Source organism: Catharus ustulatus, chromosome 7 (genome assembly GCF_009819885.2).
Source record: "Catharus ustulatus isolate bCatUst1 chromosome 7, bCatUst1.pri.v2, whole genome shotgun sequence".
NCBI classification, from domain to species: domain Eukaryota; kingdom Metazoa; phylum Chordata; class Aves; order Passeriformes; family Turdidae; genus Catharus; species Catharus ustulatus.
Window position 1 is genome coordinate 28,480,602 of NC_046227.1, and position 24,173 is coordinate 28,504,774.

The following is a 24,173-nucleotide window of genomic DNA, read 5'->3' on the forward strand; positions in this document are numbered from 1 at the left end:
ACATTTTATGGATAGCATCTAGTCTAGGAAATTTTCTTGTTCATTTGCCTACTCTGATGTACTGAAGCCATTATCACGTGAATGCTGACATCTCCTGTTGAAATATCAGGACTTCAGTGTGCTGAGCACTGCACAGAATCACAAAATAATTGAGTTTGGAAGGAACTCCTGGAGATTGGCCTTTCCAGCCCCTGGCTCAGGCTGGGTCAGCAGCAGCACTGCATTTACACACAGCTCCAGTGCAGTAACTCAGTGGCCAAGGCCAGGGTACCAAGTCACAAGTCAAGGACATGCAAAGAATAGAGAGTTTGCTGCCTTATGTTCAGAACAGTGCAAAAACTCGCAATGTTTAGTCTTACAAGAGGTTTAATTATACTGGAGGAATCTGTTTGCCAGCATTATGAGGTTGGCTGCCAACTAATGTCTGGTCCGAGCCGCGCGGAAGGGCTGCCTCAGCAACATTTACCATTTATGGTGTTTAAATATCATTCTGCCTCACAGGCTAATAACTCAACTGAGCTGAGGAGAATGCTTAACTCAAAAAGCTCTGTGTGAGCAGGCTCAGAGAAGCACCAGATTCCAGCAAAACCTCTCAAAGCAAGACTCAGATTCACACACAGATATCAAGCTTGAAAAAAGTTTCACATCCTCAAATGTTTTTGGTGTAAACAAATCCAGCCATTACCAAATCTTAAGCTAACAATGCTATCAAATGTAAAGTTAAGAGATTTTATAAGGCAGAAAATTGCTATGAAGACACACATTTGTCTTTCTGTAAAGTGTCTTTGCCTCAGGCCTGGATATACCATTTCCTGTGAGTTTTTCAAAAATTCAAAACTTGATTTATAATGGCATAATAAAAGTATCAGACTTTTATGTTCCTGAGACATCTAGGAACATTTCTTTATTAAAGATCTCAGGTTAGTATGCCATTTTGCAACCTTAGGTCATGAGAACTAGGTGTTCAATGACCTAGCAGTGTTATTTACACATTTACCTCCCATCATTTATTTTTGCAATTATAAACTGGTTTTTTGTAAATGGAAGGTAAGATTTAAGAGCTGGGACAAGTTATAGTCTGTATGCTGCCCTTACATTACACAGAAAAACTGTTAACCTAAGAGTAACAGCAAGCCTGTACCAGTAAGAGTGGCTGGGAATATACAAAGGAGACCAAGTTCCACTTTATCTTGTCTGGAAATTTTTGTTTTACTCTGGGCTAGGCTTCCAGCCCTATCCTGCAGCTCCATATATGCTCTTTCTTTCCAGGGTCTTTCCTCTGTATAGGATACCTCCAGGTCAGCATTTTAACCAGGTCAGCATTTTAACCTCTTTTGCCAACTCAGTTTGTTCTGCAGAGTTGTTCCAGTAGAGCACTCAGGCTCCCCTGGGAGGTGGTCACAGCATCAGGCCTGTCTGAGTCAAAGAGCCATTTGGACAAGGCTCTCAGGCACATGGTGAGATTCTTGAGGTGTCCTGTGCAGGGTCAGGAGCTGGGCTCCTGATGGGTCCCTTCCAGCTTGGTGTAGTCTGTTATTCTGTGGGACTGAGATGGCACCCCAGAAATCTCAGTATCAAAAGGCTGCACCAGTAGGAATCACGATGTGGGTGAACAGAATAGAATAGACTATTTCAGCTGAATGGAGTCTACAAGAATTATCTAGTCCAGCTGCCTGAGCAGTTCAGAGCAGACCAGAAGTTAAAGCCTGTTGCTTGTGCCACTGTCAAGTACCCATTAAACACAGACAGGCTTGGGGCATTGATGACCTCTTTAGGAAGCTTGTTCCAGTGTTTGACCACCCTCTCAATACATGATTCCTAATTTTCAGATGGAACAGCTGTCATGCATCCCATGAGTCTTATTGTTGGATTCTAGAGAGAAAAAAACCTGTGCCTCCCTACCTCCCTCTCTGCTTCCCCTCCTCAGCAGAAAGCTGCATAAAGAGTGCAGGGGTCAGATACAAAATAGATGTCTGGGTTCACAGCAGATCACTTTGCAGTCAGCAGACCAAATTCCTCCCTGACAGTCTCACTGGAAGCTTCTGCAGCCAAAGTGGTGTTTGCTTTTGCCTTCAGAACTGCCTTATTAATGACTTACTCTGTTTGCAAGTTATTTACATCAAGTAATTGCTCTTTGGTCACTGCCACAGGCAGTAACTCCATGGAAGGCCTGAGAGCCTGTACACCTACCAAATACATTTATAAGGCAGCCCAGCTGGCCCACTGCTAACAAATTCCCCAGCATTAGATACCAGTCTGGCATAGAGAACTTCAGGAAAGGTGCTTCATATATGCTAGATCAAACCAGGTCAGCTCCACAGAGAAAATATGCATTCTACTGAGGCAGGATTTTACCTCCACATGTATAGTTTCAATTTTTGTGTGAGGGCCGAGGTAGATTCTAATTTAATTGCAAGGAGTCATGATGTATAGATATACCAGTTCCATTAGAGAAAAAGCTCAGCTGTGCATGAGCTGAAATGCAATGAAAGCACAGTAAGAACAGGCAATCACGTAAAGCACATGTGTCCCTGAAGATACCACTGATCTGAAGAGTTACAGCCCCTTCAGCCTTTCACTTCTCTGGCAAATCCACACTAGCAACAAAATTAGTTATCCTGTGGTAATATTAAATCAGTTTAGTTCCTCTCTTGGGTGAGCAATCAAAAGGATACTGTACTAAGAATGCTGCTAGGGAATCCCTCAAAGACAAATCAGACTCAGATTGAGAGCTAAGAAACCAAATTTGAAGTTAGACTAATATAAAGTGAAAAAAAAAAAAAAGATACAACAACATTATATTTCTGGGTATAAGCTGGTGCATTCTAAAGCAAGACCTGTTTGGCATTTAAATGCATAAAAGATAAGGTAGCTCTAGTATGGCACTGCTTGTGGTCAGTTTTCCCTTCGTGGGTAATTTATATTAGAAATATCTTGAAACAAGACACTACCTTGAAAAAAAAAGACAGTCAGTGTATGTGGCCCAATGGTCAAGCCTTCATTGAAATGAAGCTGCAGAGAAGCACACAGCTATACAAGGTTCCTACCCCCTGTTCTCTTCCTCTGCTGCAAATGAATGGTAGATGCTTCCCTTAGGCAACTTCTGGAGAGTTTAAAAAATTCAGCTCATCCTGTGAGGTAGTTTGATGGCCATTACCTAATCCACATCAGCTGCTCTTGAAAACATTCTTTGGGGTAATATCACACTTATTATGCTTTCAAAATTACACAGCCATATATTCAGTGAACAGGTTTTATATGTATTTTGATAACTTCCAGTTTTCAGCTGAAGCTTAGAACACTATAGAATTTGGCAATCCAAACTGGGACAGTCTACCCTTTGACCAGTGCAGGACTGCTCCCTACTGTTATAATAATAATCTGTTTTCTGTCATTCTGGTACATAATAATTTAATGCTCACAGTATTTGACGATGTGCCACAGGTGATTTAAGGGAAAGCTTTTTCTTTTCTTTCTTGTCTTTTGATTTTTTTCTGTCTTTTCTGTCTTCTGTCTTTTAATTTCATTTATAAGAAATGTTAATTTAATTTCTGACATTTAAATTCTGCATGCAGTCATCCCTCATTTTCATCCAAATTTGGTTCCCCTTTTTCTGGAAACTATTTATAATAAGAAACTGTCTTTAGAATGCATTTTTTATATTGGTGGTACATCTTCTATCATTAAGAGCTTTCACACATTTTGCTTTTGCCCTTCAGTTTTTGCTTCTAGCTGGCATTCTGTCCCACATTTGGTCCTGAGGTCATGCAAGAAGGCAATTAAAAAAAAAAACCAACCCAAACTTAGAAGCATTATAGCTATTGATGAACCATACAGAGTGCTTGACTGAGATCTTTGGAGCACTCTTGACAGCTTTGGAACAGTTTTTTTGATGCTCATGACAGTTCACCTCTGACTTCTCAATACTGTAACATAACTCCTCTCCCTTTCACTTAGTGCTCTGAAACCAATTCTTACACATACAAGTGGTCCCACCCAGCTACTGCTCTGGAGTGCCTTTTGGACATTTAATAGGACTAGACTGGCATATTTTGTAAAGTCATCTATAGTCGTTTATGTTATGTTTGCAATAAAGCAAAATGCTTTCAAATAAGCAGTGACTTAGAAAAGCTGTCACAAGCATTTCATCACTGTTGGCAAGTTCTGTTCTTGGCTTACCTTTGGCAGAAATATGGATCTCAGGGAAACAGAGCTGTGGCCTCTCCATTAAGTCTTCAAAGAGAGTCTGCTTATTGCAGTTATAACCTTCTTTAAACGATTACTGTCTGAGAAGGGTCATTCTGAGACAGAAAGGAAAACAGCCCACGCCCCGAAGAGAGCATCTCTCATGACTGAAGGAAAAGATTCCTACCTGAAAGGTTTTCCTCCACCTGCTTATATTTTATGGTCCCACTCACAGCAGATGGAAGAGTGACAGGAACAAAACAAACTGGTTTTTCAGAAAGCATCTCCCTTTGCTGCTCTGGTAAACTGGTTACAGCAGGGACTGTGACAGGCTTTCAGGTGGCTCTAATCTGCTCGTCCAGTGATCAATGAATGACTACAGTAATCGGCTTGGAAGGGCTACAGGCTTCCCAACATAGACACTTATGCTGGGCAGGCTGCACTGGGCAAAAAAGCATGAACAGAAAGAGGTGGGGGAGCAAGGGGAACAGATGTGAGTCCAGGCAAATGTGCTGCTGGCAGGAAAAGAGAAATGAGGTCAAGAGCCAATAAGCAGGAGCACTGTCTGCTGAATAGTGTTTGCTTACAAAGAGTATTAGGCCTGTATTAAAAAAATAAACAAACAAACAAAAAAAGCAGCAGTGTGCAGAAAACAAGCAGCAGCAAAATGTGTGGCTGCAGAGCATTAGAACATTGGAGCATTAGAACTAGAGCATTAGAACCCAGAGAAACACCAGCCTGCCCTGCTGCTCTCACTGCCCACACCTCATGTGCTCCATCTTAGAAACAGCCAGTGATGCTGCTGCCTGGTGCAGAGATTTTGTTTGTCATTTACTGCAGAACTGCAAGACAGAGGATATTCTCCTAGGACCCACTGCAAGTGCTCTAGAGAAAGCTGAACCAAGCAATCACCTACCCCTCTGACATGCAGAGTCTGCAAAATAAGAGAAGCTTCCCACATGCAGTGTTGATGTGGTTTGGCCCAACAGACCCCACACTCTTCCCACTCTCCCTGCAGTCCATAATCATGTGTAGCACACTCAGGTATTGGTGTGAATATCAGGTAATTAAATATCCCTTTGACATCCCTTTTTTCTACAGGTGGACCTGACCTATAATTCCTTGTCAGTGATTGGTTAACTGACAGACAACCACATATCAGAAGGCTTATCTCAGGAATGAGGCAGACCTGAAGAGCTATCACAATTCCTGGGAGCTGGCCTTACCTTACAACTATACCAGTTATCACCTTCCAATAGTTATTCCCTATATTATCTGACTTGCTTTAATAATCTGATTGTCACAGCCTCAGCAAAACAGTAACACCAACTCACTACCCATGTACATCCAGAGCCAAATAACTTTTCCTCACCTCAGTTTCCTATTAATAAAAAACCTGATTAAAATATTCAACCACCCTGATAAAAATGATTAATACATTAATAATAAATAACTTTATAATTTATTCATAGCCTGATTCATAAATTCATAAATAAACCTGAGTATCTGCAATCCCCATCAGTATATAATCACCATATATTTCAGATGACCTGAATGTACCCTGGATACTTCTGTTAAGAGCTGGCTGGTTTGTTTTTTAAGTAAGATGGCTGGTGTATTTAAAAATGGCTTGTATACTTATTTACATATCATAGAACAATAAGAAAATTTTAATATGAAATGTGAAAATGTGAACACAAATACAATAGCTTGCACATACAGCAACAGGAACAGATTGGTCATGCACATGTTGTTTAAAAACTTTAAAAATAAAATGTGCATCAGCCCCAAAGCCTTCCAAATTTTGATTTTTCTGTGTGTAGAAAACAATGCATAAGAAAAAAAATTCCTACATTTAGTACCAAATGGTTCTATTTCTATAATTGAGGGTTTGAGTAAAACTGAACCATGTTTCTCACCCCTCAGGCTTACTTGCACTAGGCTAATTGATCTAGCATTTACCCAGGGGACCCCACCCACTGGGAGGTTCAGTTAGAAATAATTCTCGTGGTGAAGACATTTGTTAAGCTGTTTATTCCAGGGAACACTGCTCAGTCTCTGTACTTCATCCCTACCTGTGTGTCAGCTTGGAGAAACTGCTGACAGAGGGAAGATGCCTCTCAGGGTTCAGCCTCATCTACTTAGTCCTTTACAAGGCCAAAATTAGCTTCATCTTGATGACCTTAGTTTATCCACAGACTGTGTAATGGATCTACCCCAATTTGTTCAGCCTTCAGATCACTTACTTGAGTAGAGAGATCAGAAGTGATCTGAATAGGGTAATTTCTCACTTTAAATCAGCAGAAGACTGATGAATTTGCCTTTTTAAGACCATTGCATTTCTATAGTAATCCCATGCATAAGAAATGTGGGACTTTTTTGACTCAGAGCCAAAACCTCCTACAAACAAGTAAGTACCTTCACCATTTTCCATACAAAACAAAGGAGTAATACTGAAGTTGCCCAGTGATAGACAGAATGAATCCTGCTTAATAATAAGGAAGAAAAAGACAACCATAAATTAATCTTAGTCTGATGAATCAGAAGGAAAGTTATGCCACAATTAGCTTAACTACTTATCCAGGGCCCAATGCAATCATGCTGAAAATACTGGAAAAAATCCCACTCTCGTATTTAACTGGACTTGGAACAGTACTCTTTATTGGTGAAAGGAGCTTTGAAGTGTTTCCTACAATAATTTCCTTTCACAAAAACAAAGTAATAGACAGTTAAAAAGGCAAAGAATGAAGAGAAGTTAATTAGAAAACATGGTATGTGGTTAGATAACACCTGTAACCTACTAGCAGGTTAAGGTTCATCTTGTACTGCAATTCAGATGCGAATTGAACAGTTTGACACTCACTATCCTTGCTGCTAACGTTTCTAAGTGATCTGTGAGATGAATTTCATTTAGAAAAATAAAATTGAGTTTTGCTGTTAAGACACGCTATTCGCTCCAGGTAAAATTTCCCCAGTAGTTACAGTAGATGTGTGAGATCCTTGCTGCAGTAAAATAGCAAAGGCAAAAATGGCAGTATGAAGTGAAATGCAGACCTAGACAGAGATGTGTCCAAGGATCACAGAAGCAAGTTAAGGAAAAGCTGGATTCTGACACTGGTCTGATACTGATGATATGCCAAGAACATCCATTCCTTCTTAGATTTAATATGGATTACTTCTCACAAAAAACAGGAAAATACTTCTCTAACAATGAAAGAACAAACTGAGTGCTGCAGGAAACTTGACATCCTTAAATAATCTTGGAGACAAAAAGGACCTGGATAAAGATGGGTTACAATTCAGAAACGATTTTACAGGCTCTATCCCAAAAATCAGTGTTTGGTCAGGAGAGGATTTAAAAAGTTTTCTCCCTCCTTGCACATACAACCATTTTCTGTTGTAATCTTTTTGCACAGGCCAAGCATTCAGAGAAGTCTTAGTAGCAGCATTTAGAGACTCAGAGAACTCTAATGCCAATAAGCTTTTGATAGAGGTTCTGATGGAAAAATATACAAACAGATAAGAGCATTGGAAATTAGATTTTAAATTTGGTACTGTTTTTGGCAGAAAAATAAACATTGATCTGAGTTTTGGGGAAAGTTACTGTAATCCTCATGGCAACAGGGACATAATGAGTTTCAGGGAGGAAGAAGACAGGATAGCTAAAACTAAAAATATTGAACATGTAGTTTTACAGCCTGTCGTGTATGTTCTTAATTCTGCCCTTATTCTTCCTCCTCTCTACTCCGTGACTCCTAGAAAACAGAATGGGATGCAGATGAGAGAAAGTAACTGCCCATGATGGTGGCAATGCAGCATTCTAGCCCCAGACTATGTAAAGTGCAAGAGGAATCCAGCACAGGGCAGCAGTGACTACGTGGCCTGAAATAGCTCAGCAGAGCACACAAACCCAGGGAAAGGCTCACTCACTACTGCTCCCACGTTAGCATTGCCTGTCAGCCCTAAAATAACTCAGAAATGCTCACTAAGAGGGGACTGTCCCTTTGCTTTCTGAGTTCCAGTCAAGGACCAGAAAGCCCCAGGTCAAGAACAGCTCCCTTGAGGTGGATCACTCTTCATTGGCCCTTAGCTAATGCAGATGAAATGCTTCAGAGAAATAATAAATGATAACTTTGAGAATAGATTATATCAGGCTTATTTTACATTGATGTTTTCCTACTTTGTGCCATTTTTCAGGAAGGGAGGGTGGAGAGGGGAAGACTGTGATCAAGAAATTAACTCGTAAGTTTACCAGAATTATTTGTTTTTATTTTATCCCTGTCATGTAGACAGAATAGGGATAGGCATAGCACTAAAGAGCTGTAGACACTGATAAATAAAGACAAATCTTGAGATCACAGGAGTCAGGGTAAATTTCCCACCAAACTGAATGTACAAATTTTGGGCAGGTATTATTTAGTCATACACAAAAGGAATAGTTCCCTTGGCAGCTGTCACTCATCAGCTGGTTGGACAGGCAGTGACAAACTATTATAACTTTGGGGAAAAATCATTTGCAGGTGAAAAATACCAAAACCAGGCTTGATTGTAGAGGGAGGGAGAGTTGAGGGATGGGAGATTGAAGAGAGAGGCAGGAAGGGATAATCTCCAGGCCATGAAAAGAAATCTGTATAGACTGATGGCAGGGGAGATTGAAAGAATAAAGACCATGAGATTGATGGTTACTACCTCACTGTTGAATTTATCCATGGAATTCTGTCATCTCTTGTCTTCATTTTGAGCTCCGGTCTCTTAGAATGTGTTTGTAGAGATTCTAGTATAGAATTATGGCTTTCATGAACAAATCAGTTCTGTCAAATCAGCACTCTATCAGATTTCTGAGACAACAGGTCACCTTGATTGCTTACTACAATGTTCTTCTGGTACTTTCACTACCAAAATTCCCCTTACTTAGAGTTATACAGTCCTGTTAGCTGATAGATGCCTGCTCAGAATGATTTCTGATAAATCCTGGTAACAGAACAAGACTATGGGCATTTGTTGCTATAACTGCAGTCTCTGGCATTGGTCTCTACTCTGCCTTTCAGGAGAAAGGAGTAGCATCTGCCTCCTCCCTGTAATATTCTCTGATGGGTGATATTGGTGATACTGTAGGTTTTTTTCAGCAGTCCCAGTCCTTTCTTACACTAGGTCTTTTCCAGAACAGCCTCTCTGCTCTGTACACTAAGGCCTTGGGAAGGTCAAAGCACTAATACCTTTTTCTGAAATGTGCTCATTACTTCACACTACACAGTCCTTAAGCACTTAAGTTGCACACACCTCCAAGGAGAAGAGGTACACAGTTGACAAAAGCTTGGAGAAAACATGGAATTCACTTACAACCACCTCTGTTAAGGATCCAAAGTTATTTTTGTTAAAAAAGATTATATGATTGTATTAATTACAATATTCACCTTTGACTGTGACCTGAGCACTGCAAGATGCCTGTCCTGTGTTGTTTTCAGCCAGACAGGTATAAATTCCATCATCTTCTGGTAGGGCATCTTGGACAGTCAGTTTTGCAACTCCATCTTCAAAAGTGGAATGGGCATATTGAATTGGCTGGTCTGCAGATAGAAAGGAAGGGAATTGACTTAATACTTCAGCCACAAATATCAAAAGCACTTTAGTTTTCAGTGAAACCTGGATGCCTAGCACCAGCCAAATCCCACTCTGTGCACAGCCACTGCTCTCTAGTGACTGGAACCAGCAGCATCCCAAGCACAAAGCACAACATGGTTGTCAGACAAAGTTCACCACCAGATTCACTGTGGGCTACCTTGAGCAGCAGCAAAAGGACAGAAGTTTTTTGATTCTCTTTGAGGTGGATAAGTCAAGAAATGTGTGCTTGCTTCAGACATGATCTCCATCTTCTAATTTGCCTGAAACTACATAAAATGCAGATAAAGCTAGATGTGCAAAATCTGTTGGGCATGGAGAAGCACTTGAAGTCCTCCAAGGGGTACTTTATGAAAAACGTTCCAAGAGAGACAGTAAAATCTGCAAGAAACTGATTTACAGAAGCAGCCAGTATATACTACAGTAGTAGTAACAGAAGGGTGCAGTCTCATCTGTGGGAGTGCAACTATTAAAGAAGCTTACTTTAAGAAACTGGTTCCTTGAATTGGTTTGACATGCTTAAATATTAGTATAGATGGCTTAAAGTTGTCTTGCTCTTTTTTCAGGAGCCACCATCAGTCTCAGCCTTCCTTTCTAAAATGCTCCTATAGTCTGTTTCCCCAATATTAAATAGTTTCCACTACTGACTCATCTTTGGTTGCTTTCCCAGTGTATGCAATACTTAAGACAGCCTTATACCTGTGCATAAACATCATGCTGGAAATAGAAATCATAGTCATCTAAGAGAAGAGAATGAAACAGCAGAGAAATTGTGCAGGACTGATCTGAAGATGTCTTTTGCTTGGGAGTTTGTGGTAAAAACGATCAAAATTTATTTCATTGCCAAAATAATTTTAAAGGACACAGCTCTGGGGTTTTTAAGAACCAGTTCTGCATTATGAGCAGAATAAATTGAATGATAGGATATACAGTAAATTCACGAATACAAGCCGCACGGAATATAAGCCGCACTGCTGGTGTGTTGGCAACATTGTTGCCTTTGTTAATAGATAAGCCGCACCCGGAATATTAGCCGCACTTTAGTTTGCAGCAAACTTTCACAAAGTCGTCATTTAGTAACACAATCGCGGGATCACCGGGGCTTACTGGCTTACTGCCGACCTCGGAAACATTGTTTCAAAGTGAAAAAAGACACACCCTTTATTTACAAGCCGAAAAAGACAGGAACAATAGTGTGGTCATTTTGCAAGCATTCCCAATGGATCCGTGTTGCCTTTAAACAGCCACTTAGCCACGCAGGCAGGCAGCTGAGCTCCGAGCGGAGCCACATCTCCGTGCTGGCACAGGAGCGGCCGTTGTAGCCCTCGCAGCCTGCGGGGCGAGCGGCCATTGTAGCCCTCGCAGCCCGTGGGGGGAAGCGGCCGTTGTAGCCCTCGCAGCCGGGCGGGGGGGAGCGGCCGTTGTAGCCCTCGCAGCCCACGGGGGAAGCGGCCGTTGTAGCCCTTGCAGCCCACGGGGGAAGCGGCCGTTGTAGCCCTCGCAGCCCACGGGGGGAGCGGCCGTTGTAGCCCTCGCAGCCCGCGGGGGGAGCGGCCGTTGTAGCCCTCGCAGCCCACGGGGGAAGCGGCCATTTTAGCCCTCGCAGCCGGGCGGGGGGAGCGGCCGTTGTAGCCCTCTCCCTGCGAGCCGAGTGGCCGTTCTACCCCTCTCCCTGAGGGGAGAGAGGCTCCCCCAGCCCTCTCCCTGCGAGCCCAGCCAGCCCCGTAGCCGCACAAGACTGAAAACACTTTAAAAAGTACAGAGAAATATCACACACTTTTATCGAACTGCCGAGGTAACTCACCCCGATAACAACCCCCGCCCCTCAGTAACGCCACCATCCACAGGCAGACAATAAGCTGTTCTCTGATTGGTTCATCATCGGAACAACGGGAAACCATGGATTTCAGACTGTTTTGGCTCGGGACTGGACCAGCATGATACTAGGTAAGGGCAGATATCACATTTTTGTCCATAGATTAGCCGCACCGGAATATTGGCCGCATTTCCGGGTTTCCACCAAAATTTTAGTCTTCTTGCTGCGGCTTGTATTCGTGAAATTACTGTATTTTTCTCTCATCTCTGATTTTCAAAGGAAGCCAACTCAGAAGGCAGTTATTGTCTGTGCACTATCTATATGCATAGAAAGTTTCATTCTGAAATACAAACGTGTGCCAAAATCAGCAATCCAATACTTGCAAGTATTACAAAATGCAGTAGATGATCTTCATCCTTTGCTTATAAGCCATCTGTTAAGTTAGCAAATTATCTATTGCATGAAAAATTGGGGTGAATATTTAATCAACTATCCAGAAGAATTTTAGAAAAAAGTCTCTCCAACCTTTGTCACAGGTCACATATTCTTATTATTGGCACCTCTGAGCTCATTTTCACTCAGTCACACACAGACTGTTGGAGCTATTACATCAAACCACAGCATTTCTGTATGTGGGAATAGCACTACATTAAAATATGTACAACTAGAGCTAAAGCCCAAGTAAAGATTTCTGTTAGAGGACAAGGGACATTGGTCTGCCTTCCTGTCCTGCTACAGAATGTCTAAACTGACAGAGTCCTTGCTTGGCATTCTGACATTGAAACTGTTAAGTGGTGACAAATGCAATGATACCGTATCAGAAACACTGTGTAAGAGGGATAAAATCTGCATCACGAAAAGCAGAAAAATGGATTTATATTTCTGTTGTAAGTAACCAGATGAATAGGGTAAGTGTTCTCCATGGAAAAGCAAATTGTGGTCACCTTTACCATGTGCTCAACTTTTGCCCTTTTTCACTTCAGCTCCCAACAAAACTGGCTATTTTTTGGCATTATTCAAAAAAAAATGTGAATTCACTTACAGAACAGCCTTTTCATTAGACCCCAGAGAAATAACATAAGCATATCAGCCCTTAGGAATAACCTGAAGCAAGATTCTAAGTTACATCCACAGCACTTATATTTTGATGTAATAAAAACAACTCTCCCAGTAGTGAAACGTTCCCTTCTCCAGAGGCAGAACAGTCAAATCTCCAGGACAGCTTGGCAGCAGGAACAATAACAAAAAATACCTTTCTGCTGGCATGTTATGCCTGAAGAAAGGAAATTTTCCCCTGGTCCATTTATTAAAAGCTTTCTGGACAAATCACAAAGGTATCCTAAAACCAAACACTACTCAGAGAATTGTTATGCTAAAGTCATGGTCATATTGTTCTTAAATTCAGAAGGAAGAGGTTCAGTTAAGAGAAAGAAAACCCACACAGAGAGCAATATGAATAAAAAGTTACTTCAAAAACTAATACACTCCTTATTCTTGCAATTGAAAAATAAGTTGACTGGAAAGTATTTAAAAAAGATAAAGTAAATTGGAGTTACACACTGAAGTATTGTCACCGAAAGCACATGCTAACATTTATTTATAAGGCTTTGGAAAGGCCAGAACTAAACAAAAAAAAATTACTTTCAGGGAAGTTGCTATTAAATCAGTGAAAATTCAGAAAGAAACTTAAATAAAACATAGAGGGAGAACAAAAGAAGAAAAGAACCATCTTGAAAAAGTTGGGAAAAAAGCTTTAATGCTAGGTGTGTAGAGAAGAATAAGTTTGGATGAAATTTGTAGTTCAGTCAGGTAGCTCTTACTTGTGCAGTCTCTATGAACATGGAAAAATTACTCATCCTTACAAATGGCAAGAAGTAATTAGAGACAATGCAGAGCATACATGATCTATTTTTTGTCTCACTTGACCTGAAGGAGAGGTCGATGTGTATAATGCTTGGAAAATGTTTTGAGTTGGTATGTAGTCACAGCTGGTAAATATTCTTGGTATGTAAAGGAGTACTTGGATGTAGCATTGTAGAAGAAGTTGTTGCAAGGCTTTCAGTTCTCAGGTGGTGTGGATTCTGTGGAGATTGGGAAAGGCAGCCTGGACACCATGCAGCCTGTTCATATCAAGGGATGGACAGCCTGGAACGGAGCAGGTTCTGCTGCCTTCCTTTTTTTTTATTTTTTATTTGTTTCTCAAAACAGCCTTCTGTTCATGTTCCTTATGATTGATAACTTTATTTCACCAAGATATCAATTTGTTTGTTTTGTTTGTTATAATTGTCTGCATTTATGTTTTCTAGTGAACTTTACACATCCTGTTCCATGTGATTTTTATTTCTATGGAATTCTGCAAAAATCCTGTATTTTGAACAGTAGTGGGATTGCTCACAGCACATTGCTTTTTCCTCTGTCCTAGCAGTGTTCAGTTGTGAATATAAAAAGCTTTATACACCAGACATGGAGAGCAGATGCTAATAAACCTTTTCTTTAAAACAGAATTGGTCTGCCTTCCTCCAGCTATATACTGTGAATATACTTTTTTCTTCATGTGACCAGTTGATGAAAGACTTCACCATGTCATTTTGCCAAAAGCACTGTTATGTCTGCTTGGAGTAATATTTCACCACTCTCTCCTTTATTTGATCAGGGATAAAAATACGAGAAGTTTGTAGTATCTAGCTAGGTGGTAGACAGAAAGGAAATGTTTGCATTCAAGTGGATATCACAACAGCCAATTTGATTCTTCAGTAAAATAATAACCCTAGAAGTGTACATGGAATTATCAACATTAAATAACTGTTTATAATCCTTTCACATTTGTATCAAAATGGTATATAAACAGTTATGTCTCACAATCCTATGCAAGACAGAAAAGCATTAAACTACACTGATATGTTTCAGCAGCCTGGAATGAAAGTTGTGCGCTTGTGTCTTCAGAGTAATATATGATGTGTCTAATTTTTATTATTATGAGAGCTTCTTGTGCTTCTGTTACACAGACTCAACACTGCCTTTTGACTTAAGAGCAGAGTTAATGCACTGACTCTCACTTACAGAACCTTCATGGTTTGAAATCCAGCTAACTAAAAAAAAAAACCCACCTACATTGTGATATTGAGCCAATTGCATTTAGAAGCTTGGATGCAAGCAAAACATGATTACACCTGAACAGGGGCAGGCATATGAATTCAGTGAGAAGAAAGGTCAATATAAAATAGACTACCTGAAAAAAGGCAGTGGGGCCCAGTGTAACCCAGAAACACGTGACTTATTTATCTCTAGGCTTTGTTTTTCAGGAGACAACAGTGTTCTGATATGGCTACATAAATGGAGACCTTTTATCTGTGCCTGATGAGGTGTAAGTCATTTGAAAATCAACTCAAAGTCAGTCCTATGAGACAGGAAGATACTCTGTATGTGAAGATAACTGACTGTAATTACATCAGTCAATGTCTAAGGGAACACTAGGAGCAAGGGTACCTTGGAATATGAACATGAAATGACTGACTCAGAGTTGCTCCTGAGCTGCAAGACAATTCTTGCCCAGCCAAAGAGATGCTACTCACATCTGCAAAGGAGGAACTTCAGTACAGCTTTCAGCCAGAAAAGCAAATTATGTCCGATGGGAGAGTGTCAGAACCTTTACTCACATGTTTTGTGTTGTAAATAAAGCACTGGCCTTTCTATTCTAGACATGGAATTATTGGGAAGGGGAACAGTCCAGGCTGTGGGAACATACCAACTCAAGGTCAGTGTTCATTTGCCCTGCCACCTTTTTCAGTTAGCCCATTTACTTTGAATAGCTAAAGGAAAACAGAGATCATGTGCAAATAATTAATTTTAAAATAATCCTGGAGCAAACATCTTTATGGCAAAGTATGCTACTCTTTGTTTATAACCACACACATGCACACAAAGATAGCCTGGGAGAGTCTGAAAAAAATCAATTGCACTTCAGGAGTAAAGGAGGTGATCAAGAGTTAGGCTGCCTAAATTTTTCTAGTGTTTTACAGATATGGCTTTTAATGGAAAGAGTCCTCAGCCAAAGCATGTCGTACCTGGATCACTGAAATAATTTGGAATCTAAGCAAAACACTGATGGTTGGGTCTAACTCTGATATTAGGAGGAAGTTAAGGAAACTTGACTGTTCAGCTGTGTACGGTAATTTCACGATTATAAGCCTCACTTCCAGGTGCCGGTAACTTTTCATTCTTTGTCCATATATAAGCCACACCTGATTATAAGCCGCACTTCGGGTTCGGACCAAAATTTTAGTCAAAATGGCGCGGCTTATAATCGTGAAATTACTGTAATCAGTGCAAGGTAGGAGCTTATACAGTTTGATAAAAGTAAAAAATATTTTACTTTTTTTAAAGTCAGCAAACATTACAATCTATAGGAACATATTCTAGTTGAGAAGCAGAAGAGCTTTGATTTCAAGATCTTGGGAACTGAGCTGCTAACACTAAATGTGAATGTAAGCTCCCTCATTACTTCTATGTGCTGGTAGGCCCATATATCTTCTCTGTGGGTTAGGTTATAGCATTCTGGCAATTTTTACGTTCTTACAAAACAACTCTTGAATGAGTCAGAGTATTTTCAGTGGAAACTATATATAAATTGTGAGAAGTACCTACAGTAGCTGAACCAGAAAGCTTTCACTTGGTCTGAATGTGGTGCTAATAACGCCAAGGTTTCAATTTTGGTCTCTGTACCATTCATGTAAGGGTTGGGCTTGATGAACCTTGTCAGCTCCTTCCACAGAATATTCCACACAATACTCTGTGATTCTGCGATACTTTGCTTAGAACTTATTATCTCTGCAGGATCACTATGCCAACCTGTTATGCTCAGAGCAGAAGCTCCTGCCAAAGGCAGGGGGGTGACACAGGGTTCAGCACAGGGCAGCAGCAGCAGCACAGCTGTGTCACAGCACTGTGAGGGGCTGTGTGACACAGCCCAGGTAACTCACCTGGGCACAGCTGTGTGACACAGCCCAGGTAACTCACCTGGCACTGCCGTGTCACCAGCAGCAGCACAGCTGTGTGACACAGCCCAGGTAACTCACCTGGACACAGCTGTGTGACACAGCCCAGGTAACTCACCTGGCACAGATGTGTGATACAGCCCAGGTAACTCACCTGGCACAGCGATGTTACACAGCCCAGGTAACTCACCTGGCACTGCCGTGTGACACAGCCCAGGTAACTCACCTGGCACTGCCGTGTCACCAGCAGCAGCACAGCTGTGTGACACAGCCCAGGTAACTCACCTGGCACAGCTGTGTGACACAGCCCAGGTAACTCACCTGGCACAGCTGTCTGACACAGCCCAGGTAACTCACCTGGACACAGTGATGTGACACAGCCCAGGTAACTCACCTGGCACTGCCGTGTGACACAGCCCAGGTAACTCACCTGGCACTGCCGTGTCACCAGCAGCAGCACAGCTGTGTGACACAGCCCAGGTAACTCACCTGGCACTGCCGTGTGACACAGCCCAGGTAACTCACCTGGCACAGCTGTCTGACACAGCCCAGGTAACTCACCTGGACACAGTGATGTGACACAGCCCAGGTAACTCACCTGGCACTGCCGTGTGACACAGCCCAGGTAACTCACCTGGCACTGCCGTGTCACCAGCAGCAGCACAGCTGTGTGACACAGCCCAGGTAACTCACCTGGCACTGCCGTGTGACACAGCCCAGGTAACTCACCTGGCACAGCTGTGTCACCAGCGCACCCTGCTGGACACTTTGCGGAATTGCAGCCACACAGACCCTGCTCACAGCGCCTTTCGTGCACTCGATGCTCTAATAAAGGGTTTTCCTCAGGTGTTGTTTTAGGGTGATTTAGCGGGCTTTGGGGTGTCTGTGCGTTCATGCAGCTGTTGCAGAGCAGGGGATTCCTTACCATTGAGAAGCCACGTGATGTGAGGCACAGGGACCCCTCCGACACAGCACTGCAGCACAAAGTCTTGTCCTTCGCTCACAGTGCATCCTTTCAAGACACTGGAAAAGCATGGAGCAACCTCTTCAACTTTAGGCCCTTGAAAACGAAAATTAAAACAGTTCCTTTAACTGAAATTGATGAAATTAGCTTTACCACTGAAAGCCTTTTTCTAAGTATGCTTAGATGACATGGCTGGGCTAACCATGGCTTAGATGACATGGCTGGGCTAACCATGGTGAAATGTTTTTTTTGGGGGATAGAAATAATTTTGAGCAGCGGACTGGTATAAAGAAGGGATTCTTCTCATCTCCAAGGCCTCAAGCTCTGTTTTTGGAGGTGATTTTCCATGCCAGAATCCACCATTTGCAGCCAATCACTAGGAGTGTATGCAGCATATTAGCAGAGAGCTCAACACAAAGAAGAGGATGGGTAATTCTTTCCTCTTGTCTGTCTTTTCCCAGTCTCTCTCCCAGTGAGGAACTATGTGATTTAAAGATGCAGTTTATAGGTCTCTCATGAGACAGAAAGAAATTATCTTGGATAGCCGGGTTTAACTTCAGACACAACAAATGGAGAGAAATTGCATGAACATAGATCCAGAACAAAACTTAAAACCAGGTCAAAACACTAGAACAGAGGACAGGATTTTCTAGGCCCAACAAAAATTTCAACCAGACCAGTAAGACACTGCCTGCAAGCTTAAAATAATTTCTCATTGAGACATGTTATTGAATTTAGCAAATTGCAATTCTCCATTGTTTTCTTCTTATTTACTTTACTGTACAGAGTTGCATTTGAAAAACATTTCAAATTTGGGGTGTAGAAATGCTAAGCAACTTCAAGAAAACTAAATGCAGAACAAAACCACTGACAACCTGTATTAAATATAACAATAGGAAACCTGAGTAGAGAATAGGCCTCCCTGCGTACAAATCATGTATTGAGATGCTTTTAGCTATACAAACAACAAAAACCACAATATGTCAAAAAGGAAACTGAAAAGGGTTTGCCAGCTATCACACACCACTTTATTCACAGAGGTAGGAATCAGAATTAACCTGCACTGAGAAGTGAAATAAAGGTTATGTGGTAACCACCATCTGACAGCTTAAAAACCCCCAGCTACAGTTTCCAAAGTGCAGATGGGCTCACAAGAACTTACTTCTGACAGTTAGCAGCCAGCTGGTGGAAGTCTGGCCTTTGGGGTTGACAGCTCTACAGCTATAAGATCCACTGTCCCTCAAGCAGGTTTTCTTTATCCATAGGCAATGAATTCCATCTTCCTCATATATTTGGACATCTTCTCCAGCTTTGATAGGTCGGCCTTCTTTGAACCACTCCACATCTGGTTTTGGCTTCCCTGAAACTAGACAATCAGAGATTTGGATTTTTATCAATAGGTATTTATAATTAGTATTACTTAGTATATATTTATTTAGTATTATTTAATTTAGTATAAATTAGATACACTTTACACATACATAATTATATAAACTTTAACGGGCAATACACAAAACTGTTGTCAGAAAGTTTGATATTTATTATCTTCTAAAACTTCTTGGCCAGTCCATCTCCTAAAATAACAAATACTTGGTAACGTATAAACCATATCTGAAAAAAAAGCTTTTGGCTGAAAACTGTTCTTCTAAACGTCACAGACAAAATGGATATGAAACTGAAACAGAGAAGGTTCTGTCCTTCTGGAACACAAACCCTTCTTTGCTCAGCACTGGCACAGGTTGCCCAGAGAGGCTGTGGACTTTCCCTGCCATGGAGATATTCAAAGATCACCTTGGTGTAGTCCTGGACCTGCCTGAGGTGAGGCTGCATGAGCAGGGAGTAGGGCCAGGGAAAGCAGCCCTGGTCACCATGGGCAGAGAGGATTCCCAAAAGAGTTTCTGGGATTACTTATTAAAGGGCATTAGGGATGTCCCTGTGATTTCCCTGCAGACACTGTGCCTTGCATGTGAGAGTTTGTCCTTGGGTCCAAGTCCAAATGAAAAGGCATTCACTGTCTTCATTGAAACTGGATAAGCTCCTTGTTTCTCTGTGGTAGGGACAGTATTTCGCTATCAAAGAGGGTCATGAATTAACTAAAGCTTGCAAAGTGTGTGAGATACTCTGAAAGAAAAAAAACTAATGTTTTTAGTAATATACCAGCAAAATAAACTGTTCAAAATGTACTAGGATCTTTGGAATCTTTTCTCCACTCAAAACGCTCTGGACTTGTGATAGAAATTACACTCTGTACTCATGGGGTGAGACTCATCAAGAAATGAAATAAATTACCATAGTGTTGTGTGAGGGTTTTTTGCCTCCAGAGAAACAAAAAACCAATTTCTCTCTCATTTATGTGAACACTTTAAAGCATAAATGTTATTATTAAAAAAAAAGCAGAAAAAATGCTTCCAGATTAATTTCTAAAAATGTAATTTAAAAAAAAATAGAAGTGTTCCAAATCTACTGCCCAAATTCAGCAAAATGCAACTTCCATTACTCTTCTAAGAGTTTAAAACCTGTTCAAATTTTGTGGAACAAACTCTAAATCTCCCTTTTAATTCTCACTTTATCATTTCAGCTGTTACGAAGCACTCAGATCAGGCTGACCAAATATGAGACATAAAAATAGATGCCACTAGGGACATGCAGTGACTGATTGTATTTTCCTCTCTGATTTTTTTTGGCTCAAGGGCAGTGTCACTAATTACAGTTCTGGAAAGTGTACAATCCATTTTCTCTCTTGCACCCTCATATAAGACAGCCTAAATCTGCCTCCTAGAAGAAGCAGCATTGGTTACATCCAGGGAAACTCCAGGTGAGAGGAGATGGACACTATGGCATAGGATGGTTTGAAAATTTCACTTAGTGTTTTGGAAACAGCATTGAATTCTGCATCTGTTCCCAAAAGGCTTTAGGAGGAGAACAACTTTCAAAGAAGCAGGAACTGCTTTCCATTTCTACACATAGAAAGGGAACCCCTTTCTGACTAAACCCCCTTACCTTTGCTCTTGAATTTAATCTCCTGGCCTTCTGATGCTTCCAGGCTCTGTGGATGGATCTCAAACTGAGGGGGGATTGCCAGGGGCTCCCTCCTCTCCTCCATTACAGCCCCCCGGGCTCCAGACCTGTTTTCTGCTTCTCTAGTCCTGGGACTGATGTGCCCTGTCAGAGGTGGAGTTTGTTGAGCTGACATCAGGAGCTGCACACCTGTTTTCCTGTTTTCACCCTGTCTGATGGACAGGGCCTGGGATTCTGCCTTTGGTTCTGGCTGCAGCTTGACAGATTGTAATGTGATGGTACTTGAAGTTTTCTGCAAGACCTGAGATCCCTTTTTTCCTTCTTTATGTTCTGTGTTTGTTTCTTGCTTACTTTCTTTGGCTTCTGTGGTGATGTAAAAGGACTCCTTCTTTGCTGACATCCTGTCTTTGGTTTCAACCATGGGCTCTGTGCTGCTGGATTTCAGCTCTTTAGCAATCCCATTGCTGGTTGCCTGTTTGAATTCTGAATTTTCAACAGCTTTAACGGCAAGTGTGGTTTGTTTTGATGGCACACTGAAGGAAAATGAGAAGTTTGAAGATATATGATGCTGTATAAAGATTTACTGTTATTATCAGTAATGATATAAATATACAAACCCTTAGCAATGAGGTGAACTGATTAGCCTTTACATTCTTTCATATAGATCAAGAAGATGAAGTGAAAAGCTTCATAAAATGAAATCAGGTCAAGAATATCTCAATTCAGGAATTTCTGAATATAAGTCCACCGCTCAAGTTCTAACATGTTTTGTGAGTTAGACATTAACCTTGCATGCACTGCTTTAGATGGGAAGCAATTACATGAGATCAGAATGACCATGATGTGACACTACTTTATGGTTTAATAAATTGAGGTCATGTACAATATAGCTCAAAATGTCACATAAAATACCACCCTAAGGGGAAATGAAAATGTGAATTGTGAAGTGATTTTACTATTTCTAATTATGGTGTCTTGTAATTCAGGTAATTTCAAAACAGGACTGATAGGAAACTTGACCAAAGTCTAGGGGAAGAAGAAGGGGTGTTGGCACATTAAAAACTTGACTGGATGTAACAATATCAGCTATGGATATATTAGAAAGAGTTTCTCAGAATTATGATGGATCTGCTGCTCAGTACTTTGGGGGCACAAGAGTAGCTGACTTACTGGGGACTTGGGTCTAATTCTCCTCCATTGAAGGTGACTGCCTTGATCCCTAAGCTATTACCTGTAGAGCACTGTGTCTGTGTCTCCCACAGAATTACTCTAAGGCAGAATTGGAACACATCTGAAAGAAGGGCAGTAATTTCTACCCCAGCTGTTTAGTGTCTTACACAGACGTCCTTGAACTTTTTATTCCTGCGTTTTCCATTCATGAAGAAAAGTAATTGTATAAAATGATTTAAAAATATTATAGTAATTTAATTTTAAAAATCTTGATAAAGGCCTAAATATTAAATTTTTGTTCCTTGTTACTTTACCCCTACTTTTGTATGTGTTTTCAGACAACAGCAGAGACCATGGCCATCTCATGTTTAGTTTATGACAGGAAAGAACAACCAGCTCAGTACTGACAATGTTCACTCACATTGCTAACTCCAAAAATGAAGTTTGACCCTCTGGTACAGTTTACCATTTCTATTCACATTGCTCGGGGTTTTTTAAATTTTGCTTTCCTGAACCAGACTGGAACTCCGTACTTCATAATGTTGCCACCAGTTCCACCAACTGTATCCTATGAGTCTACCAGGACAGCTGAAATGGGCAGCAAGAGAGAATCTTATTCCAAGAAAACATTTTCTGACTTCTACATACAGACTGACTCCCCAAAAATTTATCACTTCGTGAAGAAAGCACATGCATTAAATGTCAAAATCAGTGCACTGCAATTTAATAGTACTTAATAGAAAGTACTCCAATAAAAACATACCAAGGTGGCTGAGTGTATGTGTCGGTCTTATCTGGACCTGAAATATGAAAGAAGAAACAGGTAAATTATAAACACAATACTATGCACAATTCCAAAAATTTGAAAGATTTTAAGCAAAAAATATGCTTAAGAACCTTCTCTCTTCAAATTTTCAATACATTGAAGTCAAGGTTGACTATCACCACACCTGAAATTGATACAGACAACAGGAAGCTGCTCAGCTGAAACACAAAGAGCTCTTGGTCCATTTTGAGACATTGCTGTATCATGTCCTCACAACCCTGCAGAACTAAAGGTTCAGGGACCCTCAAAAGCTCTCAGGGGAGAAAAGCATGGAAGAGACTCCAACTGGGAAGCAGCTTGTCATTTGTTATGATAATTCCTCAGAGTTTGTAGAGGTAAAGAAAGACAAACCATTGACCTGTCCTACACCTGAGCATGCTCACAGTGAAACAGCAGCTGTCCTCTGGCTAAAACACAGAACCAAGCCCAACAGGAGCAAAACCTCCCAAAACCTGAACCCACTTGTAAACATTTATCAAACCATTTGCTGTGTAGCAACACTTATCATGATTAACATGAATAACACAAAAGCTAATGCATAGCAATTCTTCCCTTTGCAGCACCACCAGGAAATCTGGGAACATGGCTCAGCTATATTATTTGCCAAGGTGCCTCATCAGTTGCACTGATAATACTGAACACTTACTGATCCACAATCAGTCTCCTCATTTGTAATCTTCCATGAATTCTCAAAAACCTTGACAGTGTTTGTTTCCCTTGGGGGCAGCATGAGATAATAAATAGCTGTGAGGAGAGAAATGCCATTCTAGGTCAAATACCAGCCACATCTCTCCATTACCCTCTAATTAAGATTTCAGGGTGCAATTTGTTTTCTCCTGGTCAGATCAAAGCTGCATCTATGCTGTTGTCAGTTGTGAGACTAGAAACTACAGTAAAAAGACATGTAATAATTAATTTGCAAGATAACAAATTTTTCAAGTCACCCACAAGCACTTCATAAAAATATTTTCAGAGTCTCTGCCTCAGGGAAAAGACAAAATCATGTGATGGATGCTATCCTGATTTCCACTGTGTTTTGCAAGCAAAAATCCACATCTAAATTCTTGGACTTGCCATGCCATTCAGTGACCAAAAGAATCTATTTACAAATAAACAAATGTTGAGGTGAGAGAGGGAAAAAAACCCATTGACCTAATTTCAATAAACCTATCAAACTAAACAGAAATATAGAGATTAAAACTGAAAAGACTGGATAAATGCAGAAAAGGAAGCTTCATAAATACTAGTTGCAGACATGACAATACCATGCCACTCTGTTTATTAAAAGAATATTTCCTCTTCCCTCTTCACCTTCCATTCTGGAGAAAAATATAGCTATTGGAGGAAAATATCTATATATGAGATTGCATGTTTTTGAAAGAACATGTAGTACTTCTGAGCCACTTGATTGTCTGCTAACATCTTGCAGCAACTCTGTCAACTTGATTTAATTGATAATGAAAGAATTAGGTATTATATATTGTGGTTAGGTAAGTGGAATCATCCAGTTAATCAAGAACATTGCAAAAGAGTGCCCTTTTTACTGACCTGCACTAATCCAAGAAAGAATGGATTATTCAG

The 24,173-nt window shown here is 40.8% G+C and overlaps 1 protein-coding gene across 3 annotated transcripts in view; it reads right to left on the reverse strand.

The window, feature by feature from the left end:
- The window catches only part of MYLK (myosin light chain kinase), a 199,129-nt gene that overhangs the window by 90,141 nt on the left and 84,815 nt on the right, over positions 1-24,173 (reverse strand). For all 3 annotated transcript variants that reach the window (XM_033064001.2, XM_033064003.1, XM_033064002.1), the window contains exons 7-11: positions 22,530-22,566; positions 20,579-21,129; positions 18,741-18,944; positions 17,540-17,674; positions 9,600-9,752 (exon numbers count right to left, since the gene is read on the reverse strand). In XM_033064001.2, the coding sequence (XP_032919892.1) occupies positions 9,600-9,752; positions 17,540-17,674; positions 18,741-18,944; positions 20,579-21,129; positions 22,530-22,566 (1,080 nt within the window). The remainder of the gene's footprint in view (positions 1-9,599; positions 9,753-17,539; positions 17,675-18,740; positions 18,945-20,578; positions 21,130-22,529; positions 22,567-24,173) is intronic.